This window comes from Coregonus lavaretus (genome assembly GCF_964263955.1).
Source record: "Coregonus lavaretus genome assembly, chromosome: 18".
Classification (NCBI taxonomy): Eukaryota; Metazoa; Chordata; class Actinopteri; order Salmoniformes; family Salmonidae; genus Coregonus; species Coregonus lavaretus.
The window spans coordinates 34,105,264-34,132,354 of NC_140005.1; the positions used below are offsets into that span (position 1 = coordinate 34,105,264).

The 27,091-nt window shown below is 44.1% G+C and overlaps 3 protein-coding genes across 8 annotated transcripts in view; 1 reads left to right on the forward strand and 2 right to left on the reverse strand.

Moving 5' to 3' along the window:
* Positions 1-4,264, reverse strand: part of strn3 (striatin, calmodulin binding protein 3) — a 26,829-nt gene extending 22,565 nt beyond the window's left edge. The window contains exon 1 of the mRNA XM_084181994.1: positions 3,832-4,264. Within this exon, the coding sequence (XP_084038120.1) occupies positions 3,832-4,041 (210 nt within the window). The 5' untranslated portion in view covers positions 4,042-4,264. The remainder of the gene's footprint in view (positions 1-3,831) is intronic.
* Positions 3,387-9,574, forward strand: ap4s1 (adaptor related protein complex 4 subunit sigma 1). 2 transcript variants are annotated; one of them, XM_084181998.1, is made up of 6 exons: positions 3,449-3,533; positions 6,610-6,770; positions 7,097-7,183; positions 7,299-7,367; positions 7,634-7,645; positions 8,125-8,344. In XM_084181998.1, the coding sequence occupies exons 2-6, from the start codon at positions 6,633-6,635 to the stop codon at positions 8,254-8,256; spliced, it is 438 nt and encodes a 145-aa protein (XP_084038124.1). In that variant the 5' UTR covers positions 3,449-3,533; positions 6,610-6,632; the 3' UTR covers positions 8,257-8,344. The 2 variants fall into 2 exon arrangements, with proteins under 2 accessions (XP_084038125.1, XP_084038124.1); XM_084181999.1 differs by lacking the exon at positions 7,634-7,645 and having other exon boundaries at positions 3,387-3,533; positions 7,299-7,376; positions 8,125-9,574.
* The window catches only part of hectd1 (HECT domain containing 1), a 28,125-nt gene continuing 10,583 nt past the window's right edge, over positions 9,550-27,091 (reverse strand). Inside the window, exons 17-41 of one of the 5 annotated variants that reach the window (XM_084181991.1) lie at positions 26,666-26,812; positions 26,286-26,380; positions 26,075-26,180; positions 25,804-25,938; positions 25,425-25,564; positions 24,985-25,308; positions 24,695-24,861; positions 20,860-21,036; positions 18,023-18,703; positions 16,904-17,125; positions 16,450-16,628; positions 16,017-16,173; positions 15,630-15,852; positions 15,440-15,494; positions 14,947-15,129; positions 14,339-14,555; positions 13,822-14,032; positions 13,417-13,618; positions 12,980-13,117; positions 12,145-12,776; positions 11,839-11,917; positions 11,643-11,736; positions 11,380-11,530; positions 10,924-11,068; positions 9,550-10,647 (exon numbers count right to left, since the gene is read on the reverse strand). In XM_084181991.1, coding sequence (XP_084038117.1) covers positions 10,510-10,647; positions 10,924-11,068; positions 11,380-11,530; positions 11,643-11,736; positions 11,839-11,917; positions 12,145-12,776; positions 12,980-13,117; positions 13,417-13,618; positions 13,822-14,032; positions 14,339-14,555; positions 14,947-15,129; positions 15,440-15,494; positions 15,630-15,852; positions 16,017-16,173; positions 16,450-16,628; positions 16,904-17,125; positions 18,023-18,703; positions 20,860-21,036; positions 24,695-24,861; positions 24,985-25,308; positions 25,425-25,564; positions 25,804-25,938; positions 26,075-26,180; positions 26,286-26,380; positions 26,666-26,812 — 4,998 coding nt within the window. In that variant the 3' untranslated portion in view covers positions 9,550-10,509. Of the gene's footprint in view, positions 10,648-10,923; positions 11,069-11,379; positions 11,531-11,642; positions 11,737-11,838; positions 11,918-12,144; positions 12,777-12,979; positions 13,118-13,416; positions 13,619-13,821; positions 14,033-14,338; positions 14,556-14,946; positions 15,130-15,439; positions 15,495-15,629; positions 15,853-16,016; positions 16,174-16,449; positions 16,629-16,903; positions 17,126-18,022; positions 18,845-20,859; positions 21,037-24,694; positions 24,862-24,984; positions 25,309-25,424; positions 25,565-25,803; positions 25,939-26,074; positions 26,181-26,285; positions 26,381-26,665; positions 26,813-27,091 lie in introns of all 5 variants that reach the window. The other 4 variants (XM_084181990.1, XM_084181989.1, XM_084181993.1 and 1 more) reach the window with 4 other exon arrangements.

Sequence of the window (27,091 nt, forward strand, 5' to 3'; positions counted from 1 at the left end):
ACAGAGTGCTTTGAAAGGCTGGTCATGGCTCACATCAACACCATTATCCCAGAAACCCTAGACCCACTCCAATTTGCATACCGCCCCAACAGATCCACAGATGATGCAATCTCTATTGCACTCCACACTGCCCTATCCCACCTGGACAAGAGGAACACCTACGTGAGAATGCTATTCATTGACTACAGCTCAGCATTCAACACCATAGTGCCCTCAAAGCTCATCACTAAGCTAAGGACCCTGGGACTAAACACCTCCCTCTGCAACTGGATCCTGGACTTCCTGACGGGCCGCCCCCAGGTGGTAAGGGTAGGTAACAACACATCTGCCACGCTGATCCTCAACACAGGGGCCCCTCAGGGGTGCGTGCTCATTCCCCTCCTGTACTCCCTGTTCACCCATGACTGCATGGCCAGGCACGACTCCAACACCATCATTAAGTTTGCCGACGACACAACAGTGGTAGGCCTGATCACCGACAACGATGAGACAGCCTATAGGGAGGAGGTCAGAGACCTGGCCGTGTGGTGCCAGGATAACAACCTCTCCCTCAATGTGATCAAGACAAAGGAGATGATTGTGGACTACAGGGTAAAAAAAAAAGGAGGACTGAGCACGCCCCCATTCTCATCGTCGGGGCTGTAGTGGAGCAAGTTGAGAGCTTCAAGTTCCTTGGTGTCCACATCACCAACAAACTATCATGGTCCAAACACACCAAGACAGTCGTGAAGAGGGCACAACAAAGCCTATTCCCCCTCAGGTGACTGAAAATATTTGGCATGGGTCCTCAGATCCTCAAAACGCTCTACAGCTGCATCATCGAGAGCATCCTGACTGGTTGCATCACCGCCTGTTATGGCAACTGCTCGGACTCCGACCGCAAGGCACTACAGAGGGTAGTGCGTACAGCCCAGTACATCACTGGGGCCAAGCTTCCTGCCATTCAGGACCTCAATACCAGGTGGTGTCAGAGAAAGGCCCTAAAAATTGTCAAAGACTCCAGCCACCCTAGTCATAGACTGTTCTCTCTGCTACCGCACGGCAAGCGGTACCGGAGCGCCAAGTCAAGGTCCAAAAGGCTTCTTAACAGCTTCTACCCACAAGCCATAAGACTCCTGAACAGCTAATTATGGCTACCCGGACAATTTGCATTGGCCTGTTGGGTCATTGTCCTGTTGAAAAGCAAATGATAGTCCCACGAAGCCCAAACCAGATGGAATGGCGTATCACTGTAGAATGCTGTGGTAGCCATGCTTGAATTCTAAAAAAAATCACAGACAGTGTCACCAACAAAGCATCCCCACACTATAACACCTCCTCCTCCATGCTTTACGGTGGGAACTACACATGCGGAGATCATCCGTTCACCCACACTGCGTCTCACAAAGACAAGGCGATTGGAACAAAAATGATCCGATTTGGACTCCAGACCAAAGGACACATTTCCACCGGTCTAATGTCCATTGCTCGTGTTTCTTGGCCCAAGCAGGACTTCTGATTGGTGTCCTTTAGTAGTGGTTTCTTTGCAGCAATTTGACCATGAAGGCCTGATTCATAAAGTCCCCTCTGAACAGTTGATGTTGAGATGTGTCTGTGACTTGAACTCTGTGAAGCATTTATTTGGGTTGCAATTTCTGAGGCTGGTAACTAACGAACTTATCCTCTGCATCAGAGGTAACTCTGGGTCTTCCATTCTTATGGCAGTCCTCATGAGAGCCAGTTTCATAATAATAATAATAATATGCCATTTAGCAGACGCTTTTATCCAAAGCGACTTACAGTCATGCGTGCATACATTTTCGTGTATGTGTGGTCCCGGGGATCGAACCCACTACCTTGGCGTTACAAGCGCCGTGCTCTACCAGCTGAGCTACAGAGGACCATGGTGGTTGATGGTTTTTGCGACTGCATTTGAAGAAACTTTCAAAATTCTTGAAATGTACCTTTTGACTGACCTTCATGTCTTAAAGTAATGAGGGACTTTCGTTTCTCTTTGCTTATTTGAGCTGTTCTTGCCATAATATGGACTTGGTCTTTAACCAAATAGGGCTATCTTCTGTATACACCCCCTACCTTGTCACAACACAACTGATTGGCTCAAAACCATTAATTCCACAAATTAACTTTTAACACGGCACACCTGTTAATTGAAATGCATTCCAGGTGACTACCTCATGAAGCTGGTTGAGAGAATGCCAACAGTGTGCAAAGCTGTCATCAAGGCAAAGGGTGGCTATTTGAAGAATCTCAAATATAACATATATTTTGATATGATTAACACTTTTTTGGTTACTACATGATTCCATGTGTTATTTCATAGTTTTGATGTCTTCACTATTATTCTACAATGTAAAAATAAAGAAAAACCCTTGAATGAGTAGGTGTGTCCAAACTTTTGACTGGTAATATATATTATTTTATTTTTTTGCTGTACATTAACCCTTAACAGAACTCTAAAACGTGCTAATTTTCTGGCCATCTAGTTAAACAATCAATTCTCTACAGGGTCATGACATCTAGTTGTCATGACCCTGTAGGGGAGGGGGGAGGGAGAGAGACACAGACAGACCGTGGCTATGTAGCGCACTACAGGGATGCGGAAGCCTGTGCTGCCTTATATCCATTCCAATCTCTTGACTGGTAGGCCTTGAATCAGTGTGCAGAGTGAGAGTCACGGTGAAGAAGGTATGTGTCACTGAGCAAGTCAGTACAAGGGGAGTCAACCTCCCAACTGCCTCCACTTCAACTGGCTTGGTGTGGGGTGTGTTCAAACAAAGCAGTACTTGACTCTCTGGCACTGCTTGCATTTCAACACCTCCACATTCCTTAATACAATCACAACACTGAACCAACATTCACTTTCATATCTGCAAGACTGCCAGGTAGTCTCGACAGGTCACATTACGTTAGCTGATGTCATAACATACTTTTTATAACAAAACCTGTCAAAATGTCATAAAACAAACCACAGCGGAAAAACTAAAAATAATCCAATTGACCAAGATCACATCCGTGACACAAAAGGAAATTCTAAAAGGAATGTAGCTAGATAGCTAACAAAGCCTGAAGCGAATTGTTTTACTTGTTCGATCGTAAATGACAGTGCTGTGTGTCAGACCGTGTGGGGCCTTGGGACAGTTAGCTAGCTAGCTAACTCTGTTTATGTTAGCTTGCTAATAACAGGCACAAACCATCCAAATGGCATCAGACTACATGGTATTTTTTTGTGTGACATTTTTACAAACTTTAAGTTAAAGATATTGCACAATTGATGTGATTAACAATATGGTATTCATTCCTTTTCAAGATTGTCTAGCTAGCTAGTTAACATAGTCAAGCCTGTCCGTGACTCAAGAGGACCCAGCCAAGTTGTCGCCATAATGACCAAACCAAAATGGCTGCTCTCAGAGATTAGTTGACAGTCCGCTGGATTCGGTTTGATTAGATCCTTCTGTATTTCAACGACTCTCTAAAATGAAACGACTAAATAAGTAGCACAACAGCAAGAGTCAACATTATTCATACAACCACGGGTAAGACATTGCAAACAAATCAACTTGATGTTCCACTTTATCATATACTACCTAGCCAGCATTTGTCAGCCTGCGCTAAGCTATCATCATCCAGCCAGGTAACTAACTGATTTCCGTGGCTAACGGTATTTGTTTTCTAACTGGACAAACTATAGTAGACGTTCACAAGCTATCGAAGCATGGTCACTGGATGCAAATAGGCTAAAATCATAAAAGTTGCACACTAATGCATTGTTGCTCAAGCGTCTGTGTTTATTTAGTTAGTTAGCTGAGCTAACGTTAGCATGTTAATAGCTACCTGAAGTTCGGCCCTTTCCACTTCCCAATGAGCTCTCTCCATTTCGAATCGGGCCCATTCGTGCTGGATGTAATGTAGAATACCAGGGATGGTATATTGCTGTGGCCGTGGCATCTCGTCTTGCTGCTGCTGCCCCATCCCTGAGCCACCTCCACCACCGATTTGGGGATTAACGTTGTTATTCCCCTGCTGCTGTCTTGGGGCAGCCATTCCAACTCCTCCGCCAGGGTGTTCATCAATTTTTAAGAAAAGGAAAGTCCCAGCTCAATTTGCTGCTTGAATTCGCCCCCCTCCCCCTTTCAGATCAGTGTTCCCGTATGAATTTGACGATGCCTTTCCCTGGAATGGCTAGGCGGTTGTAGTGAGACAGGGCTATGTTTTGGATTCGCTCTCAGTGTACGGATTTGTTGGCCGCCATTAGTCCAATCCTTGGAGTTGGATATGAGGCTCCTTACTGCCGGGGGGGGGTGTCTCGCGCTGCATGATGGGACATACTCACCTTTTCTTTTTTTGGGTCATCCAAATACATTAGCCTGGGCATGCGTGAATACAGTTACAATCTGTACAACACACACATTGTGAACCAGATAAATAATAGAAATAGGATTCTATCAGGGGTTGTTTGCATGACTCAGGGAGCCATCTCATATCCAGCACCATGTTGTTGACTGAGTTGCTGACGGCATTGTTTTCTGACTGCTGATTGGGGATCGAACGCTTTGAACACACCGACTGTGTCTTTGAACAAAATAGTATGCGGCATCATCTAGATATGTGTGCAACAAAAGTTCAACATTCACCTTCTGCTACCATTTCTGTCAACCCGTTTACACATACAGTTTGACGCATATGTTCGACAAATCCAACGTATGCACCACACAGAACGTACTGCCACTGCCTCTACAACGCAATGCAGCAAGGCAAACACAGCGTTCCATTGGAAATGAATGTACTATTGGTGTCCCAAAACGAAAATTTCACAGTCGGTGTGTTCGAAGCGTTACTCGCATCTGAAATGTTGTTAGTTTAGCTTGGCCATAGTCCTTCTGACTGCTGAATGGGATATGTAGATAACTGATCAGTTACAGATGCATAAACAAACAAAAAAGGCTATTACACAAAGACTTTGTGCATGATTTGCAATTACACCATTTATTTACACTACGGGTCAAAAGTTTTAGAACACCTACTCATTCAAGGGTTTTTCTTTATTTTTACTATTTCCTACATTGTAGAATAATAGTGAAGACATCAAAACTATGAAATAACACATATGGAATCATGTAGTAACCAGAAAAGTGTTAAACAAATCAAAATATATTTTATATTTGAGATTCTTCAAAGTAGCCACCCTTTGCCTTGATGACAGCTTTGCACACTCTTGGCATTCTCTCAACCAGCGTCATGAGGTAGTCACATGGAATGCATTTCAATTAACAGGTGTGCCTTCTTAAAAGTTAATTTGTGGAATTTCTTTCCTTCTTAATGCGTTTGAGCCAATCAGTTGTGTTGTGACAAGGTAGGGGGTGTATACAGAAGATAGCCCTATTTGGTAAAACACAAAGTCCATATTATGGCAAGAACAGCTCAAATAAGCAAAGAGAAACAACAGTCCATAATTACATTAAGACATGAAGGTCAGTCGATACGGAACATTTCAAGAACTTTGAACGTTTCTTCAAGTGCCGTCGCAAAAACCATCAAGCGCTATGATGAAACTGGCTCTCTTGAGGACCGCCACAGGAATGGAAGACCCAGAGTTACCTCTGCTGCAGAGGATAAGTTCATTAGAGTTACCAGCCTCAGAAATTTCAGCCCAAATAAATGCTTCACAGAGTTCAAGTAACAGACACATCTCAACCAACTGTTCAGAGGAGACCGTGTGAATCAGGCCTTCATGGTCGAATTGCTGCAAAGAAACCACTACTAAAGGACACCAATAAGAAGAAGAGACCTGCTTGGGCCAAGAAACACGAGCAATGCACAATTAGACCGGTGGAAATGTGTCCTTTGGTCTGTAGTTCAAATTGGGGATTTCTGGTTCCAACCGCCGTGTCTTTGTGAGACGCGGTGTGGGTGAACGGATGATCTCCGCATGTGTATTTCCCACCGTAAAGCATGGAGGAGGAGGTGTTATGGTGTGGGGGTGCTTTGCTGGTGACACTGTCTGTGATTTATTTAGACTTCAAAGCACACTTAACCAGCATGGCTACCACAGCATTCTGCAGCGATATGCCATCCCATCTGGTTTGGGCTTAGTGGGACTATCATTTGTTTTTCAACAGGACAATGACCCAACACACCTCCAGGCAGTGTGAGGGCTATTTTACCAAGAAGGATATGGAATGATGGAGTGCTGCATCAGATGACCTGGCCTCCACAATCCCCCAACCTCAACCAAATTGAGATGGTTTGGAATGAGTCAGACCGCAGAGTGAAGGAAAAGCCGCCAACAAGTGCTCAGCATATGTGGGAACTCCTTCAAGACTGTTGGAAAAGCATTCCAGGTGAAGCTGGCTGAGAGAATGCCAAGAGTGTGTAAAGCTGTCATCAAGGCAGAGGGTGGCTGTTTGAAGAATATCAAATATTAAATATATTTAGATTTGTTTAACACTTTTTTGGTTACTACATGATTCCATATGTGTTATTTCATAGTTTTTATTTATTCACTATTATTCTACAATGTAGGAAATAGTACAAATAAAGAAAAACCCTTGAATTAGTAGGTGTTCTAAAACTTTTGACCGGTAGTGTATATCATTATTTTGTTTTTTGCAGATACACTGGACTTAGAGGTCACCATGATCAAGTTCCTTCTGATGGTTAACAAGCAGGGCCAGACCCGCCTGTCTAAGTACTATGAGCAGGTGGACATTGAGAAGAGGCCTTCTCTGGAGGCTGATGTTGTCAAGAGATGCCTGTCACGCAAAAAGGAAGAGGTCTCTCTCTCAATCACATAATTTTTTTACTCTATTAGAAATCACGTTTTTTTTGTTTACTTTCAGGGGTATAACACAACAGTGAGAAGACAATGCATAAATGGGGGCATAGACAAGACAATACAGGACAGAATGAAATCTAGTAGAAATAACCTAGACCTTACAAGTCTGTTATCAGTCTGTTTAGCTTGAATTCCAGTCCTTGCCACTGATTGTCATGCTAAACATTTTTGTTTGTATTTATGGTATTCTTCATGCTGAGTTAGTAGTGTGCCACTGAGCTCATCCTGGAATTCACATCCAAGTAACTATTATTTTCTATCTAGTGCTCTTTTGTGGAATACAAGGACTTCAAACTAGTGTATCGACAGTATGCTGCTCTCTTCATAGTTGTTGGTATCAGTGACACTGAGGTGAGTTCATCATTTCACTGTTATAAGTGTACAAGTATTAGTGTTATCAGATTAAGGTTGAGATTGTGATTATGCATACATGATTCATGGTGTGGGATGTCCTTCTTTCCCACAGAATGAGCTGTCAATCTATGAGCTGGTACACAACTTTGTTGAGGTTCTTGACACGTACTTTAGTCGTGTGGTGAGTTCAGTCTCTTTATTCACTACTTTAGCACATTCTTGCTGTATACTAGATTTACTTCATGTTAACTATCCAACCACCTGTGCATAGCTCAGCATTTTTAAGGTCAGTATTTTCTGGGACAAAAATACATTACTCTAAACGAATCGTTCCCCATTAGAAAAGTAAATACTTCACATTAGACAGTTGTTTTCCATTGGCAGATGTGCTGTATCCTGGTTTGCCTAATAATCATGTAACTGCTTTGTGTTTTTCTCTCCTAACAGAGTGAATTGGATGTATCCTTTACTAATTATTATAACTTGTTTTGTTATTAATCAGTTTGAGGAAACATGTCATTGAAACAGAAGCAGGGGCTGTCTGCCTGTCCACCTTTGCATTAGGGGCTTTTCATGTGGCTTGCCAACAGTGCCATTCCAGGCCTAGCATTTAGTATGGCACTGCACAGACTGATGAAGACTACTGTCATTGTCTGGGCTCAGTGGGAAGTCAGACTAGCTGGGGTCCGACCAGTCATAAGGAGTGGAATGCAACTACAGTCGGTGGTGTTAACAGTTCACTGTTAAGTTGTCAAAGTTGTTCAACCTGACCAGTGACATGTTAATGGTGTAGCCAGAGATAACAAGAACATTATTCTTACTAATGTAGAGGGCTCATTGAGGGAGGAAACAAATGGTCTCCTTTACACTGTGATAGGGAATAAATGTGTATTCAATGTTGACAGTGAGATTATTTAATGCCCTTAACTCCAGCTCAGATCATGTTCAACCTGGATAAAGTGCACATCATCATTGATGAGATGATCCAGAATGGACACATAGTGGAGACCAACAAGAACCGCATCCTGGCACCTCTACTAGCTCTGGACAAGATGGCTGAGGCACATTGAGCAGTTGTTTGAACCATAGACTTAGATAGACATCGCATCTGTCCAATTATGACGTCTTTAAGAGCACGGTCAGAGCCATTGAGGCCATCTCCATTATGTAGTCAATTTTCTTCAATGAGTTGGCAAACTGAAAGGGTGCACACTGCCACCTAGAGTTTGTTGTTTGAACAGGACTAAAGCAGAGGTTGGCGATTTACTGCCACCTGCGGTTATGGAATGTCTCCTCACAACTATAATTCATTGGCTGATCCCTCCTGGTGACCTGGATGGAATTATGTGATCCTTAAAGGAAAACTCCTTACATTTTGCTTTATATGGTGCAAAATGCATCACACAGGGATGATTTCTGTATTTTAATGCCGCATTCAAAACAACTGGGAACTCTGAAAAATACAAGGTCAAATCATGACGTCAGTGATCTTCAGGTTGGAAAGTCTGAGCTCTAGAAAGAGGCCCAAGTTCCCGAGTTGGATGACCGTTCAAATAGATTTTTCCCAGTCGGAACCCCTTTTTGTTTCGAGTTCCCAGTTGTTTTGAACGTACTGAAGTCGGAAATTCCCGAGTTCCCAGTTCCGAGTTGTTTTGAATGTGGCACGAAAGTTGCTTATCTTGAAAACTTGATGGCTGACAAGCAAAACATTTTGCGACAATGTCAACTAATTAAACAAATACCAAAATATTGTTTTAGGGTGGAGTTTACCTTTAAGGCGCCACTTTAAAATGGTGAAAGTTCTGACTGGCGCTGCCCCCTAGAGAATGAGAGGCCTCTAGTGTCCAACAGGCCGTATTAGCATGGGCAGCGCCATTGAGGGCTTCCACCATTTTAATGTATTCAACTGGGTGAGACTTTCAACTTTTTGGATGATCCCTCCTGGTGACCCTGTTGAAATCATGTCCAACCAGGTCATCAGGAGGGATCAGCCAATCGTGAAGAAAACGGACTACTTAAAAATGGTGATAGCCTCAATGGCGCTGCCCATGCTGTCACAGATGCTATAATGCACAAATACAAAGATGAGTCGATCTCTTATGAGCTGTCCATGCTAAAACAGGCTTTTGGACACTAGATCTGAACAAACCAGGACTATTTCCCTTTGAAAAAGGGACACATTGCCATCCAAATGATTTATGGACTTCATACTTGAGTTTATCAATAATAATCCATTGCATAGAATAGGGATTTGTTTTTATACAGTAGCTATAGTAATAGATTGAACTGTGGTATTACACGTACATTTTGCCTTGGAGCTTTAATGTGCATGGAAAGTTATTCAGGTCTTTTTTTAAACGTAAATAAACAATACTTTTCATACTTTGCAAACATTTTAATGATTATTTTCGGAGCATACACATTTGAAAATATCTGTTTACTTCAAACTGCAACTTGAGTTAAATAAATGTTTATAATATACAAAGAAAATACAAGGGAAAGCATAGCTTGCTTTTTTTCTTTTTAAATGTGCCTTGCACACAGAACCAGTGTTTTTGTCTCTAGCTTTATTGTCAAATTACACAAATGCACTCAGGGACTTTGATCCTTATAGCAGGGTAATAAACATCAAAACACTCACACAGTAACGAAAGCAAAATGAAAAGGAAAAATAAGCATGTGCATCATGATTGTATGATGTTAGATGAAGTAAAAGGAAAAAGAACATCCTAATATTCAAACAATGCAGGCACTAGTAAACCTTAACCTGGTAAGGAAATGCCAAAACACTACAGTTAGCTCTACAGAAGCAGATGCCCTTCTCCCCTCACATCACGCAGGGAAAGGAAGGAGGTTGACAGCCGGGTGATGGAGAGAAGATGGTGTCAATCTGAAAACCCAAAAATCTACAGAGAACTTGTACACAGATGCTCACAGCCAGAGTATGAGAGAGAGAGATAGTAAACACTGTAGAACATGAGGAAACTGTCTGCCCCGGCTTCCAGTTGCTCAAGCCCTTAAAGCAGCAGAGTGCCCTGGGGAGGGAGGGAGCTGTGACAAGTAAGCAGGTGGGTCAGAGGACAGGGGAGGAAGGTGGGGGGATGCCCCTGGTCTTATCTGTATCAGTAGCTATTGAGTTAACATGGGACTGTCTTCCTAAAGTTTTCAGGGGGAAAGGACGGGGGAGATTTAAGGTTTGGTGGGGTTGGGAGGAAGGGGGAAGATCTCAGAGAGCACAGCATGTTTCTTTTTCTGCAACAAATCACAACAGGCTTCACCAGCAAGGGGGGTTGGTCAGTCATTATGGGGCAGACGGAGCATGCTCAGTTGAGGTGGAAGCCCTTCTCCATGGTAGCAGCTAGGAGGCGCTCTCTCATGATGTCTTCAGAGGAATACTCTGGCAGCTTCAGGTAGTGCACACAAGTGTTAACAGAGGGATAGCTGGAGTCTGCCGCATCCACCTAGGAGGAACAATTAGGTTCATTGCATTGCAGTCACAGCCCTGCTCTATAATCCCAGAGGACTGGAGTGGCAGATACAAGTGATGGAGGTAGCGTCATTACAATACTATGATTTAAAGCTGAACAGAATACATTTCATTTCAAACATTCCCCAAATTTCTACTGGCAGCATTTATGAAACATGTCAATATCAACCTCATTAGGATGGCTTACTGTACTACAAGGTTGACATAGTTTCCTAAACTCAGCAGTGATTGGCCTCATGGAGAGCCTTACCTTCCGAACGATGGTGAGGCGTGGGTGCAGGTTGGCCAAACCACCAGGGGGCAGAGTGGAGCATCCTGTGGTGAACTGGAGGAAAGCTTTCCTCTCGTCAGATGACATGCCACATAGCACCCGCACAAAACGCAGGAACCCAGGACTGTGGAGAGGACCAGAACAGACACAGTTAAAAAGGTCTCTCCAGCAAAATATGAAAACAACAAGCTGTTAGATAGTGTCAGTTGATGTACTGGTGCAGTAGTGCAGGTCCCATGTTCCTCCAGGAACTAAGTAAGTGACGTTCTGTTCATGTTAGCGACTTCGCCATTTCAGTTCTTGTCATTTGAACCCTTTTTAATCACAACTAACACAGTCAATACAAGGAGATCTAATGTCAAATAAACTTTTTTCAAGCTGGCCAGAGTAATTTATCTAGTCTACAAGCTGTAGTAGATACGAGTGCCATCATACCTGTCCCGAGTGTAGCCCAGCTTGGGCTCTGTGTAGTTCATGACGTCCTCAGATGTCCAGGAAGGAGACTGGTTTCCACAGAGGATCATCTGCACCTCCTTGTGACTGAAGGAGCTCAGCTTCTCCATTGGGAACACTCGGTTAAAGCCCTCTGAGAAAAGAACCGTTCATTTCATTACATTCAAAATGTAGTGTGCAAACACAAATTAATTTGTTCTATGTGATGACTAATGCTAATCTGTGTGTTGTTTCAATAGGCATACCTCTGAAAGCCTCCATTTGTTTCTGGATGCCAGTGTGCATAGAGAAGTCAAACATGAGCTCCACATACTCCTCGGCATTCTCCATGGTCACCATCTGGAAGGATTAACAGAGAGGGGCACAGGCCAGATTAAGACACCACTCATCTACCCAATAAAACTCAGGTCAGAGCCAATAGTGGTGCAGTTCTCTACCTACCTCATCATTTCCATTGGGCTTCAGATCCACTGCTGAGAACCCATGCACTTTGGATGAAGGGCAGAACTGGAAATTCAATCTGGGAGAAAAGGGACTCAAAATTAGCCATGTTGAATGACAACGTTACAGCTGTCAAGGAACAAATAATTAATCAGCATATTGGGAAACTGACAAAGGTGATTATACATAGCCTACAAAACAATGTAATTAGCACAAATGTCATTCCAATTCAGGATATTAACCATTGAATTTTTGACTAATTTAAGAAGCTCTCTTAGTAAGAGTGGTGGTAGGCGCTGTGCTCACCCCAGGTCCTCTACACTAAGCGGGGGTCCAGAGCCCATGGGGTTCTTCAGCATGAGGTCCTGCAGCCTAGTGTTCTTCTCATCCTCAGACAGACTCTTGTTCCCTAGGATCAGCCTCCTCTTCACCGCCAGCTCCTTCATCTCCTTCAGGAACTTGGCCCGGTGGGGGTTGACCAGTTCAAAGTCCTCCCAGTTCAGGATGCCATGGTACCAGGCTGGGGGCTTGGGTTTAGGGGGGTCCAGGATGAACTCAGACTTGGAGTCCTCGTCAAAGCTGCCGATGGAATAAGTGTCCTGGCTTTCCTCGGTGGACGCCTCCGACTGGATCTCTGAGAAGTGGCGGTGCTGCTCGGTAGGATCGAGGAGGAGAGGGCCCCCGCGGGATGCATAGAGCAGCTTGGACATGTTGCTCTTAATGTCACCCATGCAAAGAAGCTTGAAGAAGGGTCGTGAGATGGGCAGGTCCACCAGGCGGTTGTCCTGGATGCACTTGGCCAGGAAGACCCCAAGGAAGAGGAAGAGTTTGCTGAGGCGCTCCAGCTCATCACTGTCTTGGGGGAATGGGGCGGGGAACAGGCCGCAGGAGCGCTGGACGTAGTAGCCTGGAGGTTTGAGACCCCCACCCAGATCCACCTGAAAGAACAATACACAGTTCATCCAAAAAGTATTCATTTAAAGTGACACTGACATGGTTAATAAAATCTAAATATACAGTATGTTGTTCTTGAAGAAAATTAGAGCATGTAATTGCATGGACATTGTCAATTGTTTCAATTGTGCATATTATTAGTCCAAATTAGGTCTACGTTTTCATGTGACAGTAAAGTGGCACTTGCCTGGCGAGACTCATCGTCTGGGAAGTCATCATCACAGAGCCAGATACCCAGGGAAGTCCTCTGGAACTCAGCTGCCACCAGAGCATAGAACTCCAGGGTGGGACCCAGGCCTGTGCCCTCCTCCCCCTGGAACTCAACCTGGGAAGAGACACATTGGGTAGTCACTAAGAACTTTCATATCCATGCCATTCAAAGTAATAGAGGACATTACCAAGCTGTAAAAAAAACATGTACAGTAAGCTTACAAAGTTCATGACTATGAATTGGATGAATGAGGACTTATTTCACACCACATAGCATTGCATGGACCACTTATTCATGGCAACCAATGACCATCAATAATCACTCCACATAGATTCTCCATTGAGCATGCTTTTTAGTCCAGGAGTAAAAAATATATCTGCTTAAATCTGTTGTAATCTAGCATGGTATTTTACCTCCAGAACAGACTTCCTGTCGGCGTGGATCTGCATGACGCTCTCGGCCCACTCCATCATCTGGTCTCCACGGGGGACCTTGATCCTCTCGTGTTTGAGCCGGCCCACCCTAAACTCCCCAGGGTCGTCCCTCCGTACTGTGGTGGAGGGCCGAGAGCGCTCAATGGTGGCCTCCCGCCGGTTCTGCAGCCACACTATTGCCCTTGAGGACACACAGGCACATACAGGGTCAGTACAGTATAAGGTGAATGAAATGGACAGCACTCAAATCATTTCTCTTCAATATGTAATATGTGAGGGAGCACAATGTTTGTTATTCACTGCAGTACAAGACATTGCACCAGCTTCAGGAGAGTACAGAGCATGACAGACACCCATTTCCGTTACATGTCAAGTAGCACTAACCTGGAAGCTCCAAACGCAGTGCAGGTGAAGTACAGCTGCCGGGTCTCGAAGGGGATGAGGAAAGGACACTTGCTGGTTAGCTGCTCACACCAGTCTGGGAGGGCCCCGCTGGCTAGGGCCAGAGGCTCCTCTATCTGCTGAAGAATCTTTGTTGTGACCTTCTTGCTGGTGAATTCCTCAGGCGATGCATTGAATTGGAGGTCGTCCACATCTAGTCAAAAACACAGTAGATTAACAACACGTGTCATTAAGAACACAAACAAGTTACGTTTTCACTGCAAACACATGACTAAAGTGCTTGAGGATCATAAAATAAGGTTGAACGTTATCTTGTATTCAGATGACATGAGATGGGGGCATAACTAAGTACAACTACATAGGATCAGAGTTGCCCAGTTCCCAGTGTCTGAGGTGGTATGCTGGGTGTAGCCGTAACTTCCTGGTAGATGTGTGTGGGGGTGTCCCCCAATGTTGAAGAGGATGCAGAGTGTGTGTGTTCTGATGTGTGTGTCCGTACCTTCCTGGAAGGTGCGTGCGTGAGCGTTGGGGTCTCCCCCGATGATGAATAGGATGCGAAGCAGCTGGAGTACGTCCTCCACTCCGCAGGCGCTCTGGCTGGAGCCAGCCTTGGCCTGGGCCTGCTCCCTGGCCACACTCAGGATGTCACAGGTCTGCATGACACCCAGAGACCCAGGGCTCAAGCCCCCTGACCTGCATCCATGCTCACAGAAGTCCTGCAAGCAATCATATGGACTGTGGTTTAAACCTGATGTTTCCTTCAGCTCCCTGACTACACTAACTCTTTGATTAACAGTGAAGACAGTAGCATAAAACTGGACATGGCTATTTTACTGTACATACATTCAATTACTGCATTCTCACAATCATGTTCGGGTGACAACAAAAGAATGAAACGGAACAGACTCACAACAATGACGTCTATGCAAATCATGGTAATGCATTATTTACAGAACAGCCACAAGCCATTTAGCTAAAGTTAAGAGAACAGCAACAACTGTCTAACACAAGTGGCTACACAAGTGAGTCAAGCAAGAAAGAAAACGATATATCAAAACAGTGAAGAGAAAATAGATATATAAGCAACATCTTGATGTCGTTCTATACCTTGTATGCAGCTATGAGCTGAGAACAATTTCTGTTTTTCCTAATACTTTTATTAGTGCCGGTTAATTTCCAGTGGCGCAGGAAAGATGAGTCTGCATTCTTCTGCATGTAGGTTATCAAGTCATTCTTTGGTAATTCATCAGTGCCAAGGTATTGTTCCACATGCTCTACAGACCAGCAACCCTACAACAGGAAGAACCAAATGTTGGTCTTTCCTGATTGTAAAGTCTCAAGGCAAATAGACATGCATTACAGTAGATTGGTTTAATCACTAAAGAGGCCGGTGCAGTTACTCTAGCTACATTATGACTAATCGGGTTCAGTCACAGTCTCCGTGCTTCTTTAAAAGGTTAGTGAGGTATGTCTGTCTAGCTGGCTAGCTATCCAGGAGGAACATTTAGCTACACATTTGAGAACAGGCACAGAAATTCACAGCCAAGATTTTAAATGGGCAGGATAGAAAGACTGAGGGGATGTGAAACCTGTCAATTACCATCTTTCTATTTTCCTTCTCTTTGTCCGAATCCTTCATTTCTCTGTACATTATCCTGCAACACAGAAAGTCAAAACATCATTAGGAAAGGAGATCAAAAGGCTATTTTCAGTTTAGGTTTCACCATAGTATCAAGTTAGAATCATGAGGAAAAACTCAAACAACCATCATCCAAGCCAGGCAGACTTACGTATATGTCGGTTCCCAGATCCGGCGTAGTTTATCTGATTTGATGCTCCCGCTGCAGGAAACCTGCAGGAGCTTCTGGACATAGTAAAAGATAGTACCCTTGTAGTTGGAGAGAGGTAGTTCAACTTCTCGGGTGGTTCCAAGCCCTGCCACTTTGAGGATGAGGGCGAGGTGGGGGGAGGGGGCACACTCAACCTCCTCCTGGACTTCAGAGCGAGGTGTACCTGTATGGACAAGGAAATACATTAAGAAAAAGCTCACCGCTGTGCTCTAGAGCTCAATTGAAGTATGTGTGAAAGACTTGCCATTTGTCTAGTAATCATGTACAAACCAAGTCCATCCACAGTCATACATATTGAACTGTATAGTGTTGGTGTTGTGTGTGTACCTGGGGGAGGGATCTCCAGGTCAGTGGTCTGCTGGACGTTGGTCCGGCCTGGCCTGGGGTCAAACGCCGGGACTAAAGCAGAGAACTGGCGTTTGAGGACAAAGTCATCGTCCCAGGTTCTACGCCGACCCCCTTTGGTTTCATACTCTTCCTCTTCCTGTTAAAACAGGACATGAACAACCGCCCTCAGTTCTCTGGGAGTGGCAGACAAGGTATTACACACAACACAGATATTAGACATCTACAGGAGAAAGAAACATTCATAAAAACAAAACAAAAAACAACATTGCATTCATTCACAAATCACACACTTCACAACCCACAGAATTTACAGACAAACTTAAGCGAGGTTCAGGCAATCATTTTTTATAAGGGAGTACAAGCATGCAATCGACAAGTACACTATATGAAGAGAAACTGCAACAAATTTTACCCTATTAAAATGAATGTGGAAACCAAGGTTTACCCTGGACCGTACCAAAACTTCCTCATACTCTTGGTCTTCCTGATTGTCATCCTCGTTCTCATCATCATCATCATCTGGCTCAGGCAGATCCTCCTCATCATCTAACTCGGCCAATAGCGTGTTAGCGCGACAGCTGTCCAGGAAGTCTGCAGGGAGATGACTCAAGTGTGAGGTCTCACTAGAAACAACTGATCATCATGCACTTTATATAGCGTCCGAGTTAGAAAGCGCTAGCCAAATGTATGAGGAGGAGACTGACGAGTCAAGATGTGTCAAATGTCAACATGGATGTTAGGCAGTAGAAACATGTGTTCAATGTTGAAGAAGCAGAAGAGTAGTGGAGGAGGAGAAAATAGATCTATAATCTATATAACATAATAATAATAATCATAGTAATAGTAGTAAGTCTAGTATAGCCTACCATAGAGGGAAAACTCAGCTTCCTGACCAGTGTCGCTCTCACTAGACGTAGAGGTCAAGCTGGTGGTCAGAGTGTTACTGAGCAACTGGCCAACCGACAAACCTGTGGTTGCCGTGGATACATTATTGCTGCTGGTTACTATGGATGTGGACATTGTAACAGTTGAGGTGGTACCAGTGGTTGTGAGGTTAGGAAAGCTCTGTGCACCCATGAGAGGAGAAGCTGCAAACAAACAAAAACCAAAAATGCGATTAGTTCCCAAACAGAAAAATAAGCAGGTATTATTGAATGCTAGTTCTTCTGCCACTACACATGCTTATCACATTCAAGCCTCAGTCAGCATCTTCTGACCATTGGAAGTCATGTTGAGTAAAAAAATGTGTCAATATTATAAAAGTATCCACCGCTCATTATTTCTATAGCTCTATTTAAGGATGAAATAAATCAAATTTAGTAATACACTGTCAGCAAAGCCAAAAAAGTCATTAGATTCTCCTTGGTTTAACGAAATAGCCTAATATTAGAGCAAAGACAAACAAAAAAACATCAGCACAAAAGCAAGAACACCATTCTTATGTGAAGCCAGTAGTTATTATTCTTGGCTGTTTTGTTCCTTCCCTTTATGTGGTGATCAGATTAGCAATCATTTTATCAATATTGAACACATTGTAAAACATTTTACATATTTTTGCGATGTATGCATTCACAGTACTTGTTTAAAACATTACACGTGTCCTTGCAATGTAAAATTGACTACTACTTCACGTTGTAAAAATTGTATACTTTATTATTGTACTAGCTGAAGCTAAACTCTACGTTTATGTAAAAGTTTGACCAAATCACGAACCCAAGTTACAAGTCTCCTTCTACAAGTCTAACCAATCATGTCCAGTAGCCCTTTATGTGCACTGAAGGCTGAGGGCCGTGTAGCTCAGTTGGTAGAGCATGGCGTTTGCAGTGCCAGGGTTGTGGGTTCGTTTCCCACGGGGGACCAGTATGAAAAAAATAAAATAATCTATGCACTCACTAACTGTAAGTCGCTCTGGATAAGAGCGTCTGCTAAATGTAAATGTATCCCATGCATCCCTGGCCTGCAGACAGTATAGGCTGAATACTCACTGGCAGTGCTCATGACGTTTCGTCCCAGTGTGTTGGTGTTGTTGTCGCTGCTGCTGCGGCTCAGGTTCATGTTGTTGGTGGCATTGGTGCGGGACATGTTGGGAGCCCTCCTCACAAACGATTCCATGAGGCTGGCCTCCCGTGACGACAGGTTGGGCACGCTGGCGCTGGAGCTCATGGGAGCGCTGGCAGCCAGCAGAGAGCTGACAGACAGACGGGCACTGGCCGCAGAACATAGAGGCCTCTGGGAAGCCGCCTCCTTACTAGAGGACTCGGACACGGAGCTGACGTCGGGCGAGCTGACGCTGACTAGTGCCATGGAGATGGCCGTGGCGTCTGCCGCCGCTTGCCTGTCCGCGCCCGCTTTCCGCTCGCCGCCCTCCTCAGCAGTTAACGTGCTGGATGCGCATCCAGCCTCGGAGGATAGCACCACGATGGGCTCTTGGCCCTCTGCCCCGGGGGTGCCACCACCGACCCCTAGTACCCCCCCTTGCTCCAGCAGGCTCTCGGCCCGGCGCTCTATCTTGGTGGAGCTGAGACTGATATCGCTGCTGCTGGCCACGCTACACACCGAGCTGCTACTGCCCTTCCGGCTTGAAGAGCTGGCCCCTGCAGCCGAGGAGGAGCCACCCTTGTCCGGACAGTTATTTTTCACCAGGCTGCTCCAGGACTGCGCTGTGCCTGAAACAGTGGATGAGACAGGTTTGGGTGACGGCGCAGACTCAGGGTCGTACCCTGGCGCAAGCTTGAGGTCAAATTTTCCTTCAGCACCCATACGGTATGAGTTTGAGCCACCAGCATCCCAGGTGACATCAATCCAGCCTGGAAAGGGATATGAATGTTGTGAGACCCAGCAGAGAGCAGACAGCAAGTCAAGACAGCAGCTCCGCTTGACACTGGACCAGATACCTTTATGACCATAAACGACAGGTGGGCTGAATACAGCTTCAGACTAGAGCCATAATTCAAAATCAGTATGCAATTCTATGCAGCTATGCTGAAGCTGATAATATGTTCAGCATATTGCTGAATAGTTAAATCAATAGCAAGTCAAATTAGATATTGGGTGTCTTAACAAAACCGTATGGTCCATTACTCTGGTCCAGGTGAAGCAATGGAATAGAAATCATGAGTTACAGAAAATGAGAAGCAAAGTAGAATTTTGCAAATGCGAAGCTAAAAGCCACTTGAGAAAAAGGAACTGAAGAACATTTTTGTCAATGTAAATATAATATAGTTGCAATGGAGTGAGTCTATTCAGTGCTTGCAAATTGTGACATCAACATGCACTTAGTTGATTGATGGAGACAATTAGTCAAAACGTATTTAAAACAAATGGCTGCCCAGAGATCTAACAGATAGCTTGTACAAATATGAAAAAGTTACCTGGTAAGTTGGGGGAGAGGGGGGAGGGTTGCACTTCAAAATAGCAAACTAATAACAAAAAGGGTATAATGGTAGTGACAGTTTTGCAAGTTTAGTGAAATACGTAAAATGATCATGAGAGTGGTTTTAAAAGACGTTCGGCATACAGAGATCGGTAATATATGATCCTTTTCACACCCTTGTATTTAATAATGTGGCCAGAAGAGCAATAGGAGGATGAGCCCCACATAATGCAGTCTAGTCACATAGCAGAGCAGTAGCACTGACTCTGATCAACCACTAGGCTGCTCTGTAGTCAGTGCTCAGCCTCTACAGTTAAAGTGCTCTTGAAGGTTATTATTGATCCTTCATTAACATAAAGCACAGCCTTATTTCCCAATGGGGATGAAGAGGAGTAAGTAAGTAATAGGCCTATCGTGATAGGTCAGAAGCAGAAGGTAGAAAGTAACAGTCTTTAGTGGGAAAGCCAGGGGGGAAAACGCTGGACCGTTTAGAACTGTGTAGCAGCTCCGCCCACCAACCCACCTGTACAATGTCTTATACAGACATTGTTTTTCAAGTTACTGATCAGGGTTATAGCACAAATGTTATGTAAGCGCAAACATTATATTAGGACATAATGAACAACTGCTGGTCGGTTTCTTTCAGACCGACTCTACCCTCAGTTTTTAACATACAAAAGTGGGACGAGAGTTAGTAAAAAATGAGATTTGGGTTAAAGGGCAATTCCTCCACTTTTCAACCTCCTATTCATTATCTCCAGGACCGTATCAGTGTATACATATGTGAAAATGTTTCTATGATCTGTAGTTAAAAAGATATGGTCCTATAAAATGACAAGGGTAAGAATAAAAGCAAAAAAAAAACCAGTTAATTTCAAAACCTGCAACGAGTTTAACTGTATATTTTTTTGCAACAAAAAGTCGAAATGCACCGTTTTCACATATGTAGACACTGGTATTGTGCTGGAGATTATGAAAATGAGGTTGAAAAGTGGTGGATTGCCCTTTAAGATGTACTAAAAGGCTCCTCAAAGCATGTAAATGCACTTGATGTTCACAATTTGTTTTAGAAAATTCTATATTTGTATCAATGACTCCATTGTTACATTGTTACTAGTTTTTGCACATCCTATGTTCAATAGCCATAGTTACGTAGCCCAATTTCTCTGAACAACTATTACAACACTCCCCACTGTCTACATGTGATGATGATGGGGTGACGTATGGGTTTATTCTGGGATAAAGCTCTGCATTATGTCCTGCTTTAGCAGTTTAAACATGCATCATCATGTCAGTCGACTAAGTCCCTTTAGAACATTTCTTACACCTTTCTTTCCCATTTAAAAACAAAAGCTTTCTATGCAAGCTGTGGGTGTGGTGGTTCAGTTCCACACACCCAGACGGACGTTATATTAGATGGTGTGGGCTTAGGCTGTAGTAGAGTTTTACCGTTATGGGCCTCCCCCGTCACCGTACCCTCTCCTGCTGGGTTGCCATCCTGGTCTCTCCACTTCCAGTCGATGCCCCGCACCACGCGCGCCCCGGGCACTATGTACTTCATCACCTGGGAGCGGAACAGACGCCTCTGCCTGCGTAGATTGGCCTCCGCTTCCTTCACTGCTTTACCTGTGGAGGGGAGAAGGAGACGGGTCAGATTGCTTAGAGTCATTAACATCTAATGAATCATTATTCATAAACATACTACACTGACCAAAAATATAAACGCAACATTTAAAGTGTTGGTCCCATGTTGCGTGAAATAAAAGATCCCCGAAATGTTTCATACGCACAAAAAGCTTTACATCCATCCCTGTTAGTGAGCTTTTCTACTTTGCCAAGATAATCCATCCACCTGACAGTTGTGGCATATCAAGAAGCTGATGAAACAGCATGATCATTACACAGGTGCACCTTGTGCTGGGGACAATAAAAAGCCACTAAAATGTGCAGTTTTGTCACACAACGCCACAGATGTCTCAAGTTGAGGGAGCGTGCAATTGGCATGCTGACTGCAGGAATGTCCACCAGAGCTGTTGCCAGACAATTGAAGGTTCATTTCTCTACCATAAGCCGCCTCCAACGTCATTTTAGAGAATTTGGCAGTACGTCTAACTGGCCTCAAAACCGCAGACCACGCGTATGGCGTCATGTGGATGAGCGGTTTGCTGACCTCAATGTTCTGAACAGAGTACCCCATGGTGGCGGTGGGGTTATGGTATGGGCAGGCATAAGCTACGGACAACGAACACAATTGCATTTTATCGATGGCAATTTCAATGCACCGTGACGAGATCCTGAGGCCCATTGTCGTGCAATTCATCCGCCGCCATCACCTCATGTTTCAGCATGATAATGCACGGCCCCATGTCGCAAGGTTCTGTACACAATTCCTGGAAGCTGAAAATATCCCAGTTATTCCATGGCCTGCATACTCACCAGACGTAACCCATTGAGCGTGTTTGAGATGCTCTGGATCGACGTGTACGACAGCGTTTTCCAGTTCCCGCCAATACCAAGCAACTTCGCACAGCCATTGAAGAGGAGTGGGACAACATTCCACAGGCCACAATCAACAGCCTGATCAACTCTATACGAAGGAGATGTGTCGCGCTGCATGAGGCAAATGGTGGTCACACCAGATAATGACTGGTTCTCTGATCCAGAACCCTACCTTTTTTTCTAAGGTATCTGTGACCAACAGATGCATTTATGTATTCCCAGTCATGTGAAATCCATAGATTAGGGCCTAATGAATTTATATCAATTGACTGATTTCCTTATATCTACGTAAATCTTTGAAATTGTTGCATGTTGCGTTTATATTTTTGTTCAGTGTACAACCACTGTCGGCCTCAGCAAAAAGAGTGCTCCTCGCATACACACAGTGCCTTCAGAAAGTATTCACACCCCTTGACTTTTTCAAAATGTTGTTGTTACAGCCTGAGTTTAAAATGGATTCATTGGAGATGTTCTGTAACTGGCCTACACACAATACCTTATGTCAAAGTGGAATTCTATTATTAATAAAAAATGAAAAGCTGAAATGTCTCGAGTCAAAAAGTATTCAATCCCTTTGTTATGTATGAGTCATAATACCCATAAAATCTAGCAGTCAAACAGGGAAATGGTTCCAATTTTTTTTCCACCATTCATTTTTCCCATGGGGGATTTTAGAAACACTTAAAATAAGGGCTGTTTCGTGTAGGCTTACCCTGGCGTGACGTTTTGATAACTGTGTAAATCTCTCTAGGTAGGACAAGGTGACTTTTATTAATATATTTGCCTGTATTTACCCTCCAAAAATGAAATGCTAATTAGCTGCTAATGTGACTATGATAAAGAACTCCAAATGCAATGATGATCTGGACGAGACTGCCAAATCGAGGCAAAGGTAAGAATCTCTGGATTAACTATCTAATGTTAGCCAAACGGTAATGAATAAATTGGCTACATTTCTTTAAATTGACAATTCCGTGAACTGTGCAAGTTTTAAATTGAGACAATACCTGTTAGTAAAGGTGTCAGCTAGACATGACGTGCAGGAGCTTGCAGGGATTTGTAGTTTTGCATAATGTCTAATTAGCATTTTAGAATCAGAGTAAATAGATCAGAATATATTGATAAAAGTCAAATTGTCCGAGAGAGATTTATATGGTTATCAAAACGTCACGCCAGGGTAAGCCTACACGAAACACAGCCCTTATTAAGTGTTTCTAAAATCCCCTATGGGAAAAATGTACGGTGGAAAAGGATTGGAAGCATTTCCCTGTTTGACCGCTAGGTTTTATGGGTATTATGACACCTCCACTGTGGGCTCTATTGGTAGATGGGTAACAATAATCAAAGCAGACATTGAATACCCCTTTGAACATGGTGAAGTTATTGATGACACTTTCGATGGTGTATCAATAAACCCAGTCACTAACTCAGTTGCCGGAGAGGAAGGAAACCGCTCAGGGATTTTAGGCCTATGGTGACTTTAAAAACAATTACAGAGGATGGATCAACAATATTGTAATTACTCCACAATACTAACCTAATGTACAGAATACAAATATACCAAAACATGCATCGTTTGCAATAAGGCACTAAAGTAATACTGCAAAAAATGTTGGCAAAGCAATTAACTTTTTGTCCTGAATACATTTACATCATTTAGCAGACGCTCTTATCCAGAGCGACTTACAAATTGGTGCATTCAACTTATGATAGCCAGTGGGACAACCACTTTTGTTTTTTGTTTTTTTTTGGGGGGGGGGGGGGGGGGGGGTAGTAGAAGGATTACTTTATACTATTCCAGGTATTCCTTAAAGAGGTAGGATTTCAAGTGTCTCTGGAAGGTGGTCAGTGACTCTGCTGTCCTGGCGTCGTGGGGGAGCTTGTTCCACCATTGGGGTGCCAGAGCAGCAAATAGCTTTGACTGGGCTGAGCGGGAACTGTGCTTTCGTAGAGGTAGGGGGGCTAGCAGGCCAGAGGTGGATGAACGTAGTGCCCTTGTTTGGGTGTAGGGTCTGATCAGAGCCTGAAGGTAAGGAGGTGCCGTTCCCCTCACAGCTCCGTAGGCAAGCACCCTGGTCTTGTAGTAGATGCGAGCCTCAACTGGAAGCCAGTGGTGCCCTTGTTTGGGTGTATGCTTGTAATCGTTAAGGACTGGGGAGTTTTTCAGGATAAAAAAGAAACGGAATGGAGCTAAGCACAGGCAAAATCCTAGAGGAAAACCTGGTTGTCTGCTTTCCACTGGACACTGTTACAGTTTTTAATTAAATCTACTTGAAAATCTATGGCAAGACCTGAAAATGGTTGTCTACCAATGATCAACAACCAATTTGACGGAGCGTGAAGAATTTAAAAAAGAATAAATGGGCAAATGTTGTGCAATCCATGTGTGGAAAGCTCTTAGAAACGTACCCAGAAAGACTCACAGCTCTAAATCGCTGCCAAAGGTGATTCTAACATGCATTGACTCAGGGGTGTGAATACTTATGTAAATTAGTATTTCATTTTCAATTAATTTCTAAAAACATATTTTCACTTTGTCAGTATGGGTATTGTGTGTAGATGGGTGAGAAACAAATAAATGTCATCAATTTTGAATTCAGGCTGTAACAACAACATGTGGAATAAGTCAAGGAGTATGAACACTTGTTAAAATCCTTAAGTGTTTTGACTGTTCCTTGACAGCACTGGCGGGAGCTTAGACCCCCCCCCAAAAGCAAGCAGAAGTAGCAAGGACCAACTCCCTAGATGGAAGAAACCTTGATGGGACCCAGGAGCAGACTCTTACCTAGCTGGTCCTCACACACGCCGCTTACGGTGCCGTAGATCTCCAGGCCTGACAGAGACAGGTAGTGGGTCTGCCCACTGGCATTCTTCCCCATCTGCTTGATGCGGATGTGTCTCCAGCCCTGCTTCTCCTCTTTGGAAGGGTCCAGAGGCCAGGTGGCTGTGGACCTTCGACAGGACAAGACACAAACTCACAGTCAGAATCAGACTTATGTGTTTAGGGTCCTGAGTTTTTCCTGAAGAGAGGCTCCTGTCCTATGGGCCATTCTGTCTAGGACAAGGCTTACTTACCCTGGCTCGTTGAGGCTGCAGTCATCCACGTGGGTGTACAGACTCATCCAGTTCTGGCCGTCTTTGGACACCTGGAACACCCAGTTCCTGAGGGCGGAGCGGCCGTAGCCGCGGGCATGGCGCAGGGTGTAGGCCGAGGGGATGACCCACAGGCCCAGGTCGATGGCGAACCAGGCGTTCTTATCGTCGTTGGTGTGGCAGTTGAGGGCAGAGCTGTCCCGACTCAGGATGTCCTCCAGTCGGCCGTAGGGCAGGTTACGACCCTCAGAGGAGGTCACGACCACCAGGCCATAGGCTGCTGGGTTCACCCACTCATAGGCAGTCCTGGAGACACAGAGGAAACACACTAGATTAATACTTACTTATATTCTTATATTGGATCATAAGCATTTTGCTTATTATCAGGTCTTTGCACATAAAGACGATGGGAGGAGACTTACTTTGCATTGGTGCCAATCCAGTAGACTATTCCGTTCTCGTCAAAGTCATGCTGGTGTCTGAATGTGAAGGTTTGTCCCTCTCTCAGCTTCCTGACGAAGATGAAGGAGGATCTGTCAAAGTCGTACCACTGCTTGGCCACCTGGAGGAGCGAGAGAAGATTACTCTGAGACCATGTGCATGTTTGAGATTGACTACATTGCAGTCGAAATGCGCAGGAACACTGATATTCAAATCCCCTTGCATACCAAATAACATATATTATGTGATCAAGATTACCATTCTGCGCCTCGACTTTCTCAAACTGATCGCCTCAAACACACTGAATGGGCAGATAATGAAAGGATTAAACAGGGTTAAAGTAAAGTAAAGGGGTCGTACCATCTTGAGGAGGTATTGCTCCAGAGACTCCACGGTGGCCAGGGGCTCCATCTTCAACATGCGCCCTGTACGGTCAATCAGCGCCGTCTCCCCAGGGGCACGCTCCAGACGGAAACGCAACCGCCTCGTCAGAATCTAACACACGCACACAAACACAAAGAATGACAAATCCATTTTACATTACCTGTTTATTGCTTAGGTTGAGGGAACAAACAAACAACTGGCCACCACCACTACACTAGTGTGAGGTGTGGCTGGAGGAGAGACTCACCTGCAGGTTATAGGTGGAGCCTGGGGTGTCATACAGGTGCAGAGGTAGCCTCTCAATGGACTCCAGGACTGCTAGTAGTTTGCGGATTAAGGCAACTGCGGGTCGGCTGAATAAATGGGACAAACCAGGAGATGAGCCACTAACAGATATATATTTTTTCACTCATCTTTAAAAATAACTGATATTAAAGTCAGAATGATTAGATTACCACCTTTCATCATCTTCGTTTTCACTGAATGCGGTTTTAAATACATTTATCCTTTCCATTAATGGTTTACAATCATGTTTCATGTCAAGTTCCACACTCTGAAACAGAAAAGAAAAACATTAATTGAGCAGGAGTTGGACTAACGACAGAATATTCAGATCCAGAACGTTTTTTTGTCCCAACATTGAGGAAGTTGGATGCCCAGACAGTGTTGAGAACAAGGCTAAGAAAGAGAAATCTGCGGCCCAAATGGCTCCCTATATATAGAGTACTACTTTTACCCAGAGGGCCCTGGTGAAAAGTAGTGTACTATATTGGAAGAACGGTACCAATTGGAACGCATCCAAAACGGCTCAACCATCCATCGATCCCAACCTACTTACATTATTAAGCACTGTAAAAAGTGCTTGCACGAGGCCACTGCTGCACATTTCATATGGGGAGATGGTGTTTTCATCCTTGAGAACCACAATCAAGTTTTCCAGAGCCGTTTTCATCAGGTCTCTCCATGTGTTCTCTCCCTCGATACACTGCAACAGACAAAGCAGTACATTTAACTTTCACTGTGTCAAACCTGTCGCCTACAGCTTCAGACAGAACAACCAAGAGAACTAAATACACTGCCATGTCAGAGTAATTCAAATCATGAGAAAAAATATATACTCAGTCTTATTATTGTAGCGATTTTACTATAAAATTGTACTGAGGTGCACTTTTCATAAACTGTGTGTTGATGTGAATGTGCGAGTGTTCCAAGGCAATTCCCCCACCCCTGTCTGTTGGTATGCATAACGTTATCGCATTCTGAT

What these genes read in the sequence shown, in the direction of transcription:
- ap4s1 (XM_084181998.1), top strand. Translation starts at nt 6,633, where the DNA reads ATGATCAAGTTCCTTCTGATGGTTAACAAGCAGGGCCAGACCCGCCTG. An exon ending in TGTCACGCAAAAAGGAAGAG is followed by an intron (nt 6,771 to 7,096) that starts GTCTCTCTCTCA and finishes TTTTCTATCTAG; the next exon opens with TGCTCTTTTGTGGAATACAA. An exon ending in TTGGTATCAGTGACACTGAG is followed by an intron (nt 7,184 to 7,298) that starts GTGAGTTCATCA and finishes TCTTTCCCACAG; the next exon opens with AATGAGCTGTCAATCTATGA.